The sequence below is a fragment of the Peromyscus leucopus genome, chromosome 8a, assembly GCF_004664715.2.
Source record: "Peromyscus leucopus breed LL Stock chromosome 8a, UCI_PerLeu_2.1, whole genome shotgun sequence".
NCBI lineage: Eukaryota > Metazoa > Chordata > Mammalia > Rodentia > Cricetidae > Peromyscus > Peromyscus leucopus.
In genome coordinates, this window is record NC_051085.1 from 39,241,288 (window position 1) to 39,259,875 (window position 18,588).

Genomic DNA, 18,588 nt, shown 5'->3' on the forward strand with positions numbered 1-18,588 from the left:
ATGTCAGCTTTGTTTCATTGACTTTATTGTTTTTACTTTCTGTTCATTTCCATTGAGATGTGTATTGTGACACTAAGTTCCTTTCTTGACTTGAAGAGCATAGATGTTAAGTGCATGGCAGGACTGTGGAAGGAGACCTCGGTGGGGAACACTGGCGTGCGCTGCAGTACCATACTTTGGAGCCATGCAGAAAAGACCGCATGCCTCGTGCTCTTTGCCGATCTCCACTCTGGGATTATACCAGCGCTTCTCTGCGTTGTTCTGGTTTTTCAAATCATTTTAAGGATTGCCTTACTAAGCACTGGCACTCCACTCAGTAAGTGACAGAATTCTTTGACCATCACACCATCATATTTTGTTATTTGTTCCTTTTTCATTCATTTGGATAAGACATTTTGCTAGAATTTTAAGGTTGTAGTTCAATCTAGGACTCATTAAACAAGCATCGAAGTGCTTTCTTCTGAGCATCAGCTCTCTCATCTCAATGCTTGGAATAATACAGCACCTGCCTCAGAGGATTGTGGGAGGTAAGTGGTGTTGAGGACTACCTCTAGTGCCTGGTGCTTGGACTAGCACTGTACAGGCGTTTACTATTACTGTTATTACTCCCCTAGAGGGAAGATAGAGTTTGGGGGACTCTGGAGGCTTTGCTTGTTTCTTCTTACCATCGTGAGTTGAGTGCTTGTATGTGTGCATGCAACAGAAACTAAGTCATAGTTCAGCATAGTCATTCTGTAACTGCACATCAGTTATACAAGAACAGTAAGAGTAAGATCATTAATAAACTACAGTGAGTTACCCTTAGCCTAAAGTTATAGCAGTGACATCACACAGACTCCAAAGAACACTAACTAACCCTATCCATTGAGGAGACTGACGTTGAGTCCACCCTGAAGCTATGAGTACTGTAGCACTTTCTAATTGAGTGAAATACCAAGAACAGTTGGTGTATACACACCGCACACATGCATACACACACGCATGCACACACGCACGCGTGCACTTAGTAATTCTTTAAGGATCATGAATTCATATTAGTTGCATCATTATACTTCTTACCATTTGTTTTCAATTTTTTATCTATTTTTAAGGACAAATGGTGTATTTTATTCTGTGAGTTAATTATATTTCTAATGGGTAAGTTATGAAATAAGTGTGCTAAGCCAAGCTATTCATTGCCAATTCCCCCAGTATAACAGAATTGATCTTCCTCAGTATGGTGGAAGATTGATCCTAGTACAAAATAAAAAGTTAGAAAATGGGAAATTTTTTCGATAAAATATTCAATGCAAAAAACAATAAGGCAGTTGGAAAATACAGGTATTTACACTTGAGTTTCACAAAAGATGTTGTTCTTTTGATGCCTCATGTTCAAATCACTTAATTATTTTCATGTAAATCCTCATAGTGAATTTAGCTTCTTCATTCCATTTGCATCTGACTCTTAGGCAGAAGCAGTAAGATGAAATGTTTTCAGAGGGTGGTTTTTGATGTAATCATAGATTTCATATAAAATTTGCATTCAGAAAGAAAGGATTTCTTCTAGATCAGATCTTAGTCATGAAGCCGATGGACTTCCATCTGAGTTCTACTCTTGTATATCCATGAACAAATTACAGAGCCTTAGTTGTTCTCCAGAGAACATACTGCCTAGAGAGTGGCTGGGATGATTGGATAGTCAGTATGTCACAGAGCCTGAAACAGAACACGTCCTATAACATGGTTAACGGTAGTTATTCTTAGGATCACCCTCTCTTTTTGGTTGTCATCCATATCCTAATGGATGTAACCTGTAGCTACGGTTGTTAGTGTGTTACCCTAGTACTAGTTGAGTAGCTTTTCCTTGCAGGCAAGTGTGTTTTCCACGTCTGTGTTTGTTGCTGGCCACTGGTGATGACTAGAGACCAGACAGACTACTGGGTGACCTGGTTCTGCTTGTTCACTTGCTAGTGCCGTCCTCCTCTGTGTGCTTGTGAAAAAATAGTGGGTTCCTGCTTCTCCCCCAGAGGGATAGCAGTGACGTGTGCCGGGAACACCGTGCACACTTGACTTCCACCTCTTACGTTGGCTGGTCTCCTTAAGTTCTCCGTGCTTCTGTTTTCTCCCTGTGAAATAGCCACAAAAGTCCTCGTCTTGGTGGGCTCTTACCAAAATTAAATGAGCTAGAAAGTGTTGACGTGTCTTTCTCTAAACTATTATTTTTAAAGATTTTGGTAAAGAAATTTTGTGGTTCTCTGTAGGTAGGCTTCCATGTAAATCAGGTTTGAAAACTAAGAAGTCTTCCTGAAAAATACTGCTTTTTAACTAAAACATTAGTAATTTTGGCTTTTTGTGTTGCAATATGCACTGTTGGTTCAGTGGATGATCTGTCTTTGGAGGTTTGGAAGGGCAGATGTAGATCTGGTATGTGTAGACAGCCTTGGCTTATATCTCTTGTCCCCTGGTATAATTGAATGCAGTGACCCCTTTTTCACTCTTATAAATGTGCAAGTTTGGATACAAATTTTCTGATCACCCTAAGTATAGGTTACTACTGGATTTGTTTTACTGTACTGTTTTCATAAACCATAGCTGTAGCAGGAATTCTAGTTGATCTTAATAATAAAAACCGGGAGTCAGATGTCGGGGTAAATACTGAAAGATCAGAGAAGTAAAGGAGCCAGCCAAAGTCACCTCTTACCTACACAACTTCTCAGACCCAACAGGGGCTGAGCTCCTGTCCCTGTCCCCCCTCCTCCTGTCTTCTGTCTCCCCACCGCCCGCCATATATTCCTCTCTCCAGCCACATTACTTCCTGTTTCCTCCTCTCTGGTGCTGGGATTAAAAGTGTGTGCCTCCCAGGTACTGGGATCAAAGGCATGAGATCCCAAGTGCTGGGATTAAAGGTGTGTGCCACCACTGCCTGACCTATATGGTTAACTAGTGGCTAGCTCCACACTCTGCTCTCCAGGCAAGCTTTATCTGTTAAAGCCCAAACAAAATATCACCATGTACAGCATAGGCAAATGCTGTTTCAAGCTCAAGTTTTAAGGGTTTATAGTATTTTCCTAATTTTGTGTGTGTGTGATTTTCACCCCTCCTGTTAGCATGTTTTTTACTTAAAAGTTTTTCAGACTTCATGGTGGGGACTGAGAGGCTGCTTCCTAATGTAGATAATACAAAAAATTATTTTAATTTAGAATATGAGACTTGGATTAAACTTCTGTAATCTCAATTTTTCACATTATACTCCTTATGTCTTAGGCTGTCCCAAGTGTTTTATTTGTTTAGATAACTTTGAGAATGTGATATAAGCTATAAAGAATCAACTACTTATTGGTCTGTATGTAGTACTCTTCTTAGCAGGGTGGACTGCTCATGAGTGCTTTTGACTAAAGCAAGTAGAATTTATAGCTAAAAAAAAAAGTCAGGTACCACTAAAGGGAGTCATCGTCATTAATATCTACGCTGTCTGTGAACTTTAATGTTTTTTGTTGTTGTTTTTATTTTTTGGTTTTTCGAGACAGGGTTTCTCTGTGTAGCTTTGCGCCTTTCCTGGATCTAGCTCTGTAGACCAGGCTGGCCTCGAACTCACAAAGATCCGCCTGCCTCTGCCTCCCGAGTGCTGGGATTAAAGGTGTGTGCCACCACCGCCCTGCTTGAACTTTAATGTTTAATAGGTTGTCTTAGTCCTAGTTCCTGTTGACTAACTCATCCACACATTCTTTATGGTTCCTTTCCTTAACGGGTGAATAAACGTGCCTTCCAAGTAGTAGGCTGCTTCGAGGTCCCATAGCAGTACTGCAGTGCTGAGTTCTTCTGGTGAGTTTCTATGGTAACACGATAGGGAATAAAGAATATAATGTATTTGAACACTCTCATGAAAAGTTACCGTGGTTTTTAATATAATTTAATTTTTAAAATAATAATTACATTGTTTACTCTGTCCTTCTACTTCCACCAACCCCTCCCAAGCCTCCCCACCCTCATCCCCTCTAATTTCATTAATTAAACACTTGTGGCTTCTGTTGGCATTGAGAGACAAATGCCATCTCATTTCTACACAGTTGCTTTTATAGAAAGAAGTCACCACTCCCTCGATACTTCTAGTGTTGTTCACCTCAATTGTTTCCTTATTTTCAAGTTGACAAGTGACTATGTATTTGTTATGGCTCTGTCATTTCATGACGTCTGTGTATTGATAATGGCTGGATTGATCTAGTTAATATACGTATGACCTTATAGTTGTGTATGTTTTCTCATTTGTGTATTTTAACTGTCTGACATATAGCAAGAAATGCCTGGTGTGTTCCTATCAAGCTTTGGTAATTTTCCCCACAAATTTTACACATTTTTTTTTTTTTTTGGTGTTTAGATGGTCTATAAAATAATAGGTATCCTCTATCAACATCACAATGTATGTGCTGTTTGTTTTACCTAAGGGTATCCTTAGGGATGCATGGAGAACCTATCCTTGATGAAGGCGGGGTGTGGTTGGAAAGTAAAATGAAGTTGTAGAGAAGGGTTTTTGAGAGAAGGATGGAGAGCAAGAAAGCATGCAGGAGGATGTCTCCTTCCGTCCGTACATATGAAGAGACACTCACAGCAGGAGAAAGGACCGGAGCAGTGCAGCCTTGACCTGAGATGGGGTCGCGGGTCACTTGAACTGTGTTCGTAAAGCAGTAAGTCGGTTAGGGTTGGCTGAGAGATGGAGTAAGAGTGAGACGCGCTGTTGGCTCAGTGCAGCGGGCAGGCATGTCACAAGGGCTGCTCCAGGGTGTTTGCTAGACTGGACTTCAGGAGACGTTGGCGGGGAAGTTGGTCACCGGGATAGTGAAAGTTGCTTAGGAGTGCAAGCATGATCAAGAGGCCAGTACATGATGTGGGCTCTGTGTCTAGTTGCTGGACTGTGCGAAGTTTAAAGGGGTTTTTTGTTTGTTTGTTTGGTTGGTTGGTTGGTTGGTTGGTTGGTTTTTTAAACACAGCTCTTTATTGATTGTTTGGGAATTTCTCATCATGCACCCCAATCTCACTCATTTCCCAGTCCCTCCATGTCTGTCCCTCACCCTTGTAGCATCCCCAAAAATAAAATTTAAGAAATATTAATTAAAAACAAAGTAAAAATCCCGCCTCACTCCTCCTCCTTTCCTGCCTCTTCAGCACCTCTTCATTTGTCTCAGTGGCCCTGGGAGCTGCAGTGTGTCACCCAGTATTCACCCGTTTGTCCACTCTGTGTTACTTGCAAATGTTCACTGTAGTTGGTCTGGTTCAAGGCCTCTGGCTGAAGTTTCTCTTTGTTTTTGTTTTTGTTTTGTGTTTTTACTAAATTCTAGCTTTAGCTATGTGTGTGGATGTCTGAGTGTATGTCATATGTGTGTAGGCAGGCGTCTGCTCCCATGGAGCTGGGGTTAGAGGTACTTGGGAGCTAAACTCCAGTCATCCTCTGAGAGAGCAGCCAGTGTTCTTAACTTCCCATCAGCTAAGCATGCTGATACAGTAGGAAAAGGAAGGCACTTGAGAATGAGTGGGGGTTGGTGTGTTCCCCTTCCCGCTTCACCCTTTGTTCCTTTTCCCTTGACTTGTTCCCTCTGCAGAAATGTCCTGCAGTGCTGGAGAGCGTACGTGGAAGTGTCAGCCTGGCGTGGTGGAGCACGCTTTAGTAACAGCGTACAGGAGGCAGAGACAGGCAGTGGTCTGTGAGTTTGAAGCCAGCCTCTGTCCAACAGTAGCAAAAAAGAAAAATGCTCACAGATCACTTGGTATCCAAACCATTTTATACAGAGCAAACAATGCATGTTCTCATAAATTGCATAACTTTTTGGTTTTTCGAGGCAGGGTTTCTCTGTGTAGTTTTGGTGCCTGTCCTGGAACTCATTCTGTAGACCTGGCTGGCCTTGAACTCACAGAGATCCATTTGCCTCTGCCTCTCAAGTGCTGGTTTTAAGGTGTGTGCCACCATGCCTGGCAAATTGCTTAACTTTTAATGAATTTGACTTGTAATATGGGTGTGGGCCACAGAGAGCGGCTCCATTCAAAACCTATAACCATGTGCATAGAAAGTGTCAGAGTTTGCCTTGCATTCCAGTGGGACTGCCACAGTGTCTGCACCAGAGGAGTAGACTGAGGGAAACTAGAGGGAAGCCTGGAGGGGGAGCAGTGGGGAGTTCGTATAGTTGCGTAGCTGACCCAGATAATTCAGTGGAAGAGGTTGGAACTCTAATAGAAAGAATAAAAAGTACAGATTATTTGGTCACAGTGTTGGATGGGCAGATCATGTTACAGGATGTTGGATAGTATCTGTTAGTCAGTTGTCGCTTGGGTGTCTTCCTTTGAGACATGTCTGTCAAGGTCTTTTGCCAACTTTCAGTTAAAAGATTGATTTTTGCCCATGAAGGTTTTAGAATTCTTCATATATTCTAGATGTTACAAACATGTTCCTATTCTGAGAGTCGTCTCTTCACTGTTGACGGTCTCATTTGTTGTGCAAAAGCTCCTTAGTTTAACATGGTCTCTTGTCAATTTATGCTTTTGTTCCTTCTGTTGTGGGTGCCCCCAAAGTACTTGCCCATTCCAATGTCCTAAAGTATTTTCACATTGTCTTCTAATGTTCACCATTTCTGTTCTTACATTTAAGTCATTTGGGGTTGACTTTTTTGTAGATGAGCATCATAAGGTCTAGTGTTTCGGCATGTGATGGCAAGGGTACGGAGAAAGGGAGGCCTTCCTGCTCTCGGTGCACACATGAGGTAGTACATGATGGGGGACAGGAAGCTGGGTATGCTCGCACACGCCTGTAATCCCAGCAGTCAGGCTGAGTGAGGTGACAGTCATTTGGGATATACAGCAAAAGCCCATCCCAAAGAGGGGAGAGGAGGGCTGAGGAGGAGTGTTTGCTGTGCAGGGGAAAATCTGGGTGTGGTGGCAGGCACTTAGAATCCCAGTGCTGGCGAGATGGAGACAAACCCCTGGGCTCACTGGACCATCAGCCTAATCCACTTGGTTAACTGCAGGTTGTAAGAGTTCCAGTCTCGAGTGAGGAATGACTCCTGAGGTTGACCTTTGCTGCTCCCCCCCACACACACAAGATCAATCCCACACATGGGCAGCAATCCCACTACTGGATACATATCCAGAAAAACTGTAGTATTTCAGAGAGACCTCTGCACCTTCATGCTTATTACAACACTGTACCTGTAAGTTTTCTCAGGTCCTGCCCAGCCCCGAGGTCCCTCAGCCATTTATAAAATAATCACTCAGAGGTATAATATTAATTATCAACTGTACAGCCTGTGGCAGGCCTCTTGCTAGCTAGCTCTTACAGTTTAATTCAACCCATAACTGTTGATCTACATATCGCCATGGCTTTACCTGCATCCCATTACATGTTGCTCCTGGGATGGCAGTCTGGTGACTCCCTCACTCTGCCTTTCTCTTTCCTATCTCTCTCCTTGGATTTCCCACCTGCCTCTAAGCTGCCTTGCCATAGGCCAAAGTAGCTTATTTATTAACCAATGGGAACAACATATATTCACAGTGTATAGAAAGATATCCCCCCAGCACAACACTCTTCTTAATAGCTAGGAAATGGAAACAACTGAAGTATCCCTCAACTAATAATGGATTTAAAAAGTGGTACATATATGCAATAGAATACTCTTAAGCCACATAAAAGAATGATGTCCTTTATTTGCGACAGCGTGAGTGGAAATACTAATCACCACACTAAGAAAGGTAAGTACTCCATGATTTTATTTATATGCCAGATCTAAAAAATTGATTGTACAGGAGTTAGTGGAGATTGGGAGAATAGGAAGGTGGACCAGGGAAAGGATATTGACCAATGGGCTTTAAGTTAGAAAGGAGAAGTTCTGGTGTGCTATTGCACAGTAGAGTAAACTATAGTGAACTTCAATGTACTACTTTTCCAAAAAGAAGAAATGTGTTTGGAACGTTTTCATCACAAAGAAATGACAATCATTAGAGGAGATAGAAGTATTTAGCTAGACTTAAATATTATATAGTGCTTACACTTGTCAAAATACCTTGTTACACCCTTAACAGATACACTTTCTGTTTGTGTGGGTTTGTTGTTTTGTATCAGCTACAAACAAACAAGCCAGTGGTTCCCTTAATCGCGTCACTCAGGAAGCTAAGACCAGATAATAGTGAATTTAAGGCCAGCCTGGCTACAGAGTGAGACCTTGTTTCAGAATACAGTAAGATAAGCTTAATCTTAAAAAGTTACAGGAAAGAGAAGAATTGTGATGGTGGGTAATGCTGGAAAGACAAACTTCAATAAGCAAATCCGGATTAGAATATGATCTTGTGAGAGAAAAAAGTGAATTAGAGAGGGAGGGATCATTGACCTAGGTAAGATTGGGAAGGGAGAATGGGGCTATAGTATGGGAGCCTTGAACCCTAGACTTAGAAGTTTGTCCTTCAAGATATGAAATTATTTGGAGCTGTACTTCAGGACTATTAATTGGCAGTCTGTGCAGGAGAGGAGAGAGGCTACCGTGGAGCTGATCTCTACTCCTCATTCCCTCTGAGCTCACAAATACAGATTGACCTTGTTGGGAATTGTGGGTGCTGGGGGGGAATGTAAGTGGCCTTGCCTGCTCTCTGGGATCTCATTCTTTGGACAGTAAGTCAGCAAGCAGTAGGGCAGCGCCTGAGGTCCCGGTGCTAAGACTTGGAGGTCAGGGAGCTCCTGCCGGATGTAGCAGGTACAGTCTTGACTCTGAAGAACAGGTAGGCACACTGGTGCACTCGTAGATGAGGAGCTCAGAAACTGCTACCCTGATTACTGGTCCATCATCTCAGTATTGAGTCATCGTGCCAGATAAGATCTTATTGTAAGACTAATGCATGAGAATTCACTGATGGCATCAGATGACAAGATCTTAGGTAAAGTGATTCATCAGTGGCCTGATTTATTTATTTATTTATTTATTTATTTATTTTTTGAGAATCTAGATTATCAGGCAGCTGAAATTCCCTAGGACAATTCTGTAAGTTCAATAAATAATTATCATGTATATATGATTATCTTATTATGTATGCACATGATTATCTTACACAAAAACCTGAATTTATCTTCTTTTCCCACACTGTGCTTACCTATTTGCTAGAGGTTATGAAATACTGTATTTTTGCCATTTACTTTATTTGTATTTTCCAGTATTATTTGCAGAATATTGTCTGGAATTAAATATGCAGAGTGGTTCAGAGTGTTTTGTTTTTGAGTCTACATTAGCTTTTCAAAATGAAAACATAGAACAGCCCAGTCATACAGTTTTTTTTTTAAGATTTATTTTTAATTATGTGTATGCATGTGTCCTGTATGCTCACATGAGTGCAGAAAACCACAGAAGCCAGAGGAGTTGTGTCTCCCTGGAGCTGGAGTTACAGGAAGTTGTGAGCTGCCCAACTGTGGTGATGTATTGTGTACCCTAATAAACTTGCCTGAGGATCAGAGGACAGAGCCAGCCACTAGATTAGACACAGAGCCAGGCAGTGGTGGCACACACCTTTAGTCCCAACACTTGAGATCTCATGCCCTTGCTTGGGAAACACACACACTTTTAATCACAGGAAGTGATGTCAGGGCAGAGAAAGGTATATAAGGTGTGAGGAAACAGGAACTCACTCTCTTTAGGCTGGGGATTTTGTAGAGGTAAGAACTAGTGGCTGGCTGTTCTGCTTCTCTGATCTTTCAGCTTTTACCCCCATATCTGGCTCTGGGTTTTCTATTAAAAGACCATCTAAGATTTGAACACCACCCAGCAGAGGTGGTGACAATTGAATTCGGGTCCTCAGGTCCTCTGCAAAAGCAGCACATGCGTTTACTTGTTAAGCTGTCTCTCCAGCCTAAAACATTTATTTTTATTATTTTTTTTATTTCTGTGTTTGTCTGTATTTGTGTATACTACTTGTTTGTAGATACCTATAGAGGCCAAAAGGGAGCACCAGATGCCCTGGAGCTGCAATTAAAAGCAGTAATATATCACTAGACTTGGGTGCTGGCAACAGAACTCAGGTCCTCTAGACAAGTAGGGTATACTTAACTGCTGAGCAATAATCTCTACAGCTTCCAGATACACCTTAAAACAAAACAAAACAACAACAATAACAAACCCACAAAGATGACATTACAAAGTAAAAATGCTTGTGTATGAGTTGTTCTCTAAATCCCTGGACTCAGCATTCCTTCCTCTCCTCCCTTTGCCGACTTCACTGGTCTCTTACATGTGTTCTCAGTACGTACGTGCTCTAAGAGAGGGAGTTCACAGTTGTTAGCACCAGACGTTAGCTCTGTGTTCTGGGTAGTCCTTGAAATCTTAGACGGTCCTCCCCCATACCTCTAGTTCTGGGATTAGAGAGTCCCGGGATATTGTTATACTGTCTCCCGACCCACCTCGCTTTCCAACCGGATAATGGCTAGAAAGGGAAGACCTGCTTCTGTTATCTTTTGTTTTGAGGCGGTTTCTCAAGTAACTATGTAGCCAAAAATTCTGCCACTGCCTCCCAAGTAGTGGGATTATGAACCTGCATGAAACACTGATTTGTGTAATGATGGAGATTAACACAGAGCTTCGTGCATGCTAAGCAAGCATTCTGCTGACTGAGCTACATCTTCAGCCCTCTACTAGGTTTTATGTCAAAATTGTTCATAGTTATATTTTGGAGAGAGATTAACAGTTTCCCGGGTGATCCTATCTCAGGATGATGGAGAGTTTCCATGTATTCCTCATTCTGGTTTTTGAGTCTTGATGCTCAGTGATTCAGCTCACAGATTCAAACCCATTCAGGAAATTGGACATCTGTTTTCTCTTGGTCCTTTCTTACCTCAAATAGGAGATACTTTGCAGCCACTGTTTCTGTTCTTGACATTCTCTGCTGTCTTCTGTTCTGAGGATAGGAATAGAGTTTTCCCATGCATGGCTGCTCTACATTGTCAGCGTGCAGGCTTGAGAATGGGGTGGGAGAAGAAAGGTAAATCTGATTTGTGCTTTACCCTTGGTGGGCCTCTGGCCTTAGGCAAGTTGGTCAGTCTGATGCTCTTCCTTCTCTGTGTAGTTATCAAGAGTTCCACTCTGGCATATTTTTAAATTTACTTTGTTATGGGTGTTTTTCCTGCTTGTATATCTGTATCACGAGCATGAGATCCTCTGGAATTGGAGTTACAGGCAGTTAGTTGTAAGCTACTGTACGAGTTCTGGGAGTTGAACCTGGGACCACTGGAAGAGCAACCAGTGCTCTTCACTGCTAAGCCATCTCTCCAGACCCTCTAAAGACTACATTTTTTTTTTTCAAGACAGGGTTTCTCTGTGTAGCTTTGCGCCTTTCCTGGAACTCACTTGGTAGCCCAGGCTGGCCTTGAACTCACAGAGATCCGCCTGGCTCTGCCTCCCGAGTGCTGGGATTAAAGGCGTGCTGTGCCGCCGCCGCCGCCCGGTGACTACATCATTTTTAAGGATTGGATAGAAACTCTAGACTGTTGAGCCTAGCGTTGTGTGTGCTCAAAGGCATGGTAGCCCCTCCCATCCTTGTTTGTATGCACAGGCATAAGAACACTGCTCGAATGCTTTGCTCGGGGAACAGTTGGGGAATTATTATTGAAGAGCTGTTCTTGTTTTGTGCAGTTTTAAAACTAGATCTTGTGGTGTACAAGGTACATGATTACAACTGGAAACTGGTAGTAAAGCAGAAAAATGCAGACTTGGCACCAAGGGAGAAGTCTCCAGTCCATACAGAGAACAGAGCAAACAAACTCTGACAGTGGCGTTCCATTATGTGAGAGAAACACATGCCACTTTTTCTTAAAGGCCTGTAATATGTGATTATTATATCACAGTGAACTCAGTTCTGTTGCCCAAGTCCCAATCTCATAATACTTAAAAGATAATGGAAGATTTTTCAAAAGACTTGAGATCAAAAATTAAAGTCCAGCTGGGCAGATAGCTTGGTGATAAAGTATGTGCTTAACATGCACAGAGCCCCGAGTTCATTTCCTAAACACACACAATGAACAACATGGTTGTCATAGTGAGCAAACCCCCAACCGAGCTGTCAGGAAAACGCGGTTTTCAAAAACAAGTGTCCGGAGTACCTGCTCTAAATCCACAGTGGCTAGGGTGGTACAGGAGAAGTGATGATATTTGAGGACCCTCTCATTGAGTGTCCGCTGCAGCCAGATGAGGGAGTGTATTATCTTCCTTCATTTACATATGCACACACTGATGCACGGTAATGTCCCATGACTGGCTGAGTGCTGTGTGAGTGATAAAGTACCGATCTGTGTCCACTCACCTTACAGATCTTCAAATGAGCTGCAGTCTGTTTCATTTGCCTTTGGCAACCCCGACAGTATTGACTTGAGTGAACAATAGGGAACAGAGCATTTATGAGAGAAGTCAATGCAGACTGTCTTAGGAGTGATGTTCTGTTTTTCTTTTACACTTACTTATTTGGTATTCATGTGTGCACCAGAGGATAACTTGTGGGAGTCCTTGGGATCCAACACAGATCATCAGGCTTGGCGACAAGTGCCTTGACTGGTTGCTCTGTTACTGGCCCTTTTTGAAGCCAGCACTGACTTCTCTCTCCTCTCAGACCACACAGCCATTTTCTATGCTGCTTAGGAGGAGGGATATTAGAGCCAATTAAAACTTAGCACTAGTATTCAACTGTTCTGAGCGTGTGTTCAGTTGTAAGTTACATGTAGTGTGCGTGCGTGCGTGCGTGCGTGCGCACGCTCCAGCATGAGTGTGAAGGTCAGTGGACAGCTTGCAGAGGTTAATTCTGTTTCCAGCCCTGTCTTTCCCCGCTGAGCTGTCTTGCTAGCCTGCGCTCAGCTGCCTTTTCCCTTTGATTCAGTCTGGGACACAGCTTTCAGAGTGGTACTGCCTACATCTAGGATGGTCTTTCCACTTCAGTTAGCCTAATCTAGGTAATCTCTCCAAGACAGACCCAGAGGCTTGTCTCCTCAGTGATCCTAGACCTCATTTAGTAGACAGAAACCTGTGTGTTGATTGATGTAAAAGCCCTTGGAGTTAATCATGATAAAGCCGCACGCTGGGACCATGTGTGTGTATAACATGCTATTTATATGTGCGTTTATGTACATCCAGTAAAACTGTAAGAATATATGACAGAAATGGTCAGTTCTGATGAGGATTGTAGAAACTTTGAATTTCTTAGTTTTTATTTATTTCCCTGTGATCATGTAAATTTTATAGTGTTAAAAAAAAGCTTGAAGGTTTAGCTATCAGTGGTATACCAACAACCACTGCCTGCTCCTGGGTTTCCCAGGAGAGTTTGATATCTAATGGAAGGGATCTGGGAATGTATATCCTAAGAGGTGTTCCTTATGGTCAGGTAACTAACCACTAGAGGAAGAGTGAGCTGCCCACAAATTTGTATAATTAGTTTCTGAATAAAATTACCCTAGATAAGAAATTATAAGAATGAGACTATCTTGAATGATGTTGAATTACTAAATAGCAAAATTGGAAGTCGTAAATGATTCTGTAGGAAATGATCAAATAGCTTAAAAATAAAACCCCACTTATTTAAAATAACACCAGCAGCTAAGGCACATGTGAGTTCTGTCTACAAGTATAGGTGAACTCTAAGTCTTCCTGGAATACCTGATCCTGATCAGTTTGAAATACTTCAGAGTGTTAAGAGTAAGGATCGCTATATTAGTTATAAAGGAAGAATATACCTGTTCAAAAACCAAACATTGCATTATTTTTACGTTTAAGATTGTGATTATAATTTTATAAATATTATTTGGAAAAGGTAATATACCACAATAAAGGAAATTCATTCCAAAAATTAAAGTATAGTTCCATATTAGGAAATCTGATAATTTATAATAGGCTAGAGAAGAAACATAATCTTTTAGTTTTCTGCCCAAAATACATATGGAAGATTATTATTTATAGTTTTAAAAATAGGACCACCCCCCCCCCACCCCCGCCAAAAAAAAAGAACCTCCTAAGAGGGAAACTAGTTCAGTAGCATAGACTGCTGCGGCAGGATGTTGGCCAGAAGCTCCAGAGAAACCGCCAGCAGCAGTGGTCATGTTCAAGTTTGGAACACGGCTATAGAAGTCGGTTGCCTTCCTGAGTAAAGTCTCAAACGAATCTGACAAAGATTATTTACGAAAGTAAACGTGGGGGGGGGGGGCTTGCCTAGCCTTGTTACGTATTTGCCTTCTCAAGGTAAAATAATTAGAAGAGTGCGACACAGGCCCGGACTGCATGAGGAGTCCAAAATGCATGCAGCTTGGCGCTTCAAGTTACTGCAGAAATGCTGGTTTTTCAATAAATAGGTGATTTTTTTTTAAAGGAGGATTGAGTGACTTGCTTTTCATTTCAAAAACAAATTCTAGTTTAGTCAGACTTAAATTTTCAGTATGGCAACCCCAAAAGCTAGAAAGCAGAAGAAATGATAAATGGTATAAAAATGGTAACATTCTATGACCAGGGGAACTCTTCTTAAAGCCGAACTGGAAAACTGCATGTGTGATAGATGCGTAGTGAGTGGCTCTTGCATGAGTCTTGAGCTTCATCCACTGATACTCCCTCTCCTCTCCCAACCACAACCTCTTCTCCTTTTTAATTAGCCTTTCATTCGGTTCCTGTTGGAATCTCAGCAGTTTTAATGGGACTTAATTGGTACTAAGTAAATAATCATTGAGTGAGTTAATTCCACACAGTTTGGAGGTCAATAACTAATATAAAACTTGCTGAAGTCATAATGAAGACTGCTCTGTTGGAAACTAGGAAAAGATAAGTTAGGAAGTTCAAGGTAGCTAACAGTTGTAATCTTAAGTAGAAATTAAGACAAAAATGGGATTTGGGGCCTTTTGAAAAGAAATATTTTTATTGAGAATTTCATATTTTGGTCTTTTGCTCCAAACTCCTCTCTTTAATTTCTTCCAAATCCATACCCACCTCCTTGCCCCCCCCCCAAATTAATAAGCCATCAAATACAATTTGTATTTCCGTTTAATTTTGAACGTGGACCATCCAGTGGTGCATGGGCAACCTAATAAGAACCCTTAAAACCTAGTCTCCCGATTCAGAAGCCATCAGCTGTCCATAACTCCTCAGTTAGGAATGGGGCTCCTGGAGCCCTTCTTACTCCATGTTAGGATGTTGACCGCATTGATCTTGTTCGGTCAGCCACAGCTGCTGTGGTTTGCTGAGGGAGGTGGTCCTGGTATGTCTAGATGACTGCTTGGTCCAGTCTTCTCTGACCTGGCTCACACTGCCCCCTTCTGTCATGGTGCCTGACCTTGGAGAGGGGCTTTGCTATAGATGTCCTATTTATATCTGGGCACCCCACTTACTCTCTACACTGTGACCAGTTGTGAGTGTCACTGCACAAAGAAACTCAGGTCTGAGAGCTGCATTTATCTACAGGCATAAAGGTATGAATTTAGAGGGCATTTTAATACTGGGAACATTTAACAAAATAATAATAGATTCATCCCTAGGGCCTGTGAGCTCCCATGGGTCCTTGCCCAGATTTATGCTATCAGGCATGTGTTTTCTCCTGTGGAGCGGGCCTTAAGTCCAGTCAGAAAGCGATTGGTTCCCTGCTCTGTGTAGCAGTCACAACACTATTGCAGCTGTGCTTGCCACTATGGTCATTAACAACTCACAAGAGTCACACGACGAGTTTCCCCACCACCACCGTCCTGCATAGCATCTTCCAGTACCACGAGAGCTAGCCAGTAAGAAGGAAGCTTCCTGTCAGTACTGACCTGATCTCTGTGTGTCCTCTGACCAGTGTGTTGGGGTCTTCAGCAACAGGGCTTATCATCAAGGTCTAGGGCAACCAGGAGCAATAACCTGTATTGTTTTGGGGAGGCTGGTCTCCGGGACACCTCTTACTACCAGCTACAGGAGAGGTAATCAGCACATGGCACTGAGCTTTTTATTTGTTGTCTAGAATGAGTATAATCCCCTTGGTAGGGTTACTTCAATTCAACTCTTTCATATGGAATATATGTAATTATATTATGTATATAAATGTGTATAATATATATAATAAAAACAATCGCTTTCTGTGGGGCTTTTTCATCTCTTCCTAGCATTAGTTAGCCTCCCTCCTGTGCCCTTCCTGCCCTCCCCTTCCGCCCTTTCCCTACATAGCCTCCCTCCCCATCACTCCTCCTTTCTTGGTCCAGTCCCTGGGTTCTGCTGTCCCCCTCCCTGAAGATCCTGGCTTCCTTGAACTCTCTTCTGATTTCTAACAGCACTTGGCATCTTCCCCTGAAAGTCAGCACACAGCTGTGATCTCTTTTAGGTCTTTCTTTTATCTGGCATTAACTGGAATGTTTTAGATGATTTGCTTCATAAACAGAACTATCTAAGATGGGTAATGATTCCCAAAGAAGCCTTAGGTGCTCAGAAAAGGAGGTGATTAGGACAAAATTACACTAAAAAATGTGGCTTTCCTTTGTTAATTCTGCATTTTTCCCTCATAGTTTTCTAGTGATTTCATTCACCTGCTACTCTAAATTCCTTTGCCCATTTTACATTTCCGCAAGAGCGCATGCCCCTTAGTGGCAGGACTAAGGATTTTTTTTCCAGTGTTAATGACTCAACAAACATAACTCTTTTTTTTTTTTTTTTGCATTTAATGGAAACAAATAGTTATTGCTATGATAATAGTTTGTCATTTTGTTTTTTGGTCTTTCAAAACAGGGTTTCTCTGTGTAACAACAGCCTTGGCTATCCTGGAACTCACTCTGTAGACCAGGCTGCATTAATAGTTCTTTTTTTTTTGCAGTTCTGTAAAAACTTTCTTCAGACTAATAGCACATTTTAACTATATCTTACCTTCATTTGAATGTTTCAAGTATTAGAAAATTGTTAAACAAAGGAATTTGTACTTGGTGCTTATTTTAAGATGAGTTCATTTTGTCTAGACCCACTTCATCTTCTTGAGCTATGATTTCATCTCATAATGTGAAATCTCCATACCTGTAGTTGTAGTCTAGAGATAGTTGAATAACTACAGTGATGAATTCAGATCCTTGAGCACATTCATGTTTTAAAGAACAGTAGTAAGACCCTATTAAATACAGCTGGGAAAGCCAGAAGAAGGAAAAAACTCTTAATCTCAACTAACAGACTGGTTGACAGGCTTGGGGTAGTTTTCAAATTCATTCCTGTGTAGTTAGATTGTGCAGCAGGACTTCCCCTACGTGTAGCCGTAGCATTGTCTCTCATGTTAGGTCCTTTCTGACTACAACTTTAAGTGGCACATGCTAGTCTATTTTGTATTACTTTTGATAAAGAGTGTAGCTGGTGTGCTGTTTCATTAAACACAGCTCTGAAGGATAAACAGTTACTTTCCTTTGGTACTTTGCGACAGGAACTCATGTAGCCTAGAATGACCTGAAACTCATTAACAGCTGAGTAGGATCTTCATTTCTTGATTCTCTTGTCCACACCCAGCTTGAAAAACAATAATTATGATAAAATTATGCACAGCTTTTGATCTTATATAAAATCAATGCCTATTGTTTTTAAACATGAACGTAAAACTTGAAGGAACTGGTTGTTACTTGAGATAGTAAAGAAATAATTCAGATTATTAGAAGCAAGTTGGATGATTATTTACTGTTGGACAAAGAATTTTCACCATAAATCTTATTGTTAATATTGTATTCTCTTGTAGATCATGGAGCTTTGTGGTGCAACGAGACTTGGTTATTTTGGAAGAAGTCAGTTCTACATTGCTTTGAAACTTGTAGCTGTTGCCCAGTCTGGTTTCCCATTAAGAGTGGAAAGTATAAACACAGGTAAATGTTGTTGTATGTTTTTGCTCTTTGAGGGCCCACCACCCAGTCCCCAAATAAATTACACATGGAGACTTATTCTTAATTATAAATGCCTGGCCTTAGCTTGACTTGTTTCTTGCCAGCTTTCCTTAACTTAAAATTATCCCATCTGCCTTTTGCCTCTGCACTTTTCCCATTCTCTTACTTCTGTAAATCTCACTCTTACTCCATGGCTGGCTGTGTAGCTGGGTGGCTGGGTGGCTCCTGATGTCCTTCTCCTTCTGGCTACTTCTCTCTCTTCCAGATTTCTCCTTTTATATATATTCTCTCTGCCTGCCAACCTCACCTATTTCTCTGTCCTGCCTTACCACTGGCCGTTCAGCTCTTTTTAGACCTTCAAGTGTTTTAGACAGACACAGTAACACAGCTTCACAGAGTTAAACAAATACAACATAAGCAACAGTAACACACCTTAAGATAATATTCTACAACAGGTAAATGTGAAATACATGAGTAACCAAAATGAAAACATTTTTCTAATTATAAATGAAGCCAAAGTCAATGTACTTTTGCGTCTTCCTATTATAATGGCCCTCGTGACCTTGAAGTGTCATGACCTGTTGTCACCTGTTGATATGTGAGAACATTAGAAAAACATGTTTATCGTATATCTGCTACACTGAAGAATATGCTTAACCTCCCAACGTATGCCATGCTTTTTAAATTTTAGTTTTATTTCTTTTATGTGTGTGCATGTTTGGCCTGCATGTATGTCGTGTACCATGTGTGTGCCTGGTGCC

The 18,588-nt window shown here is 41.5% G+C and overlaps 1 protein-coding gene across 6 annotated transcripts in view; it reads left to right on the plus strand.

The window, feature by feature from the left end:
* Reps1 (RALBP1 associated Eps domain containing 1) overlaps window positions 1-18,588 on the plus strand; it is a 77,681-nt gene that overhangs the window by 22,717 nt on the left and 36,376 nt on the right. For all 6 annotated transcript variants that reach the window (XM_028860842.2, XM_028860868.2, XM_028860837.2 and 3 more), the window contains exon 2: window positions 17,686-17,809. In XM_028860842.2, the coding sequence (XP_028716675.1) occupies window positions 17,686-17,809 (124 nt within the window). The remainder of the gene's footprint in view (window positions 1-17,685; window positions 17,810-18,588) is intronic.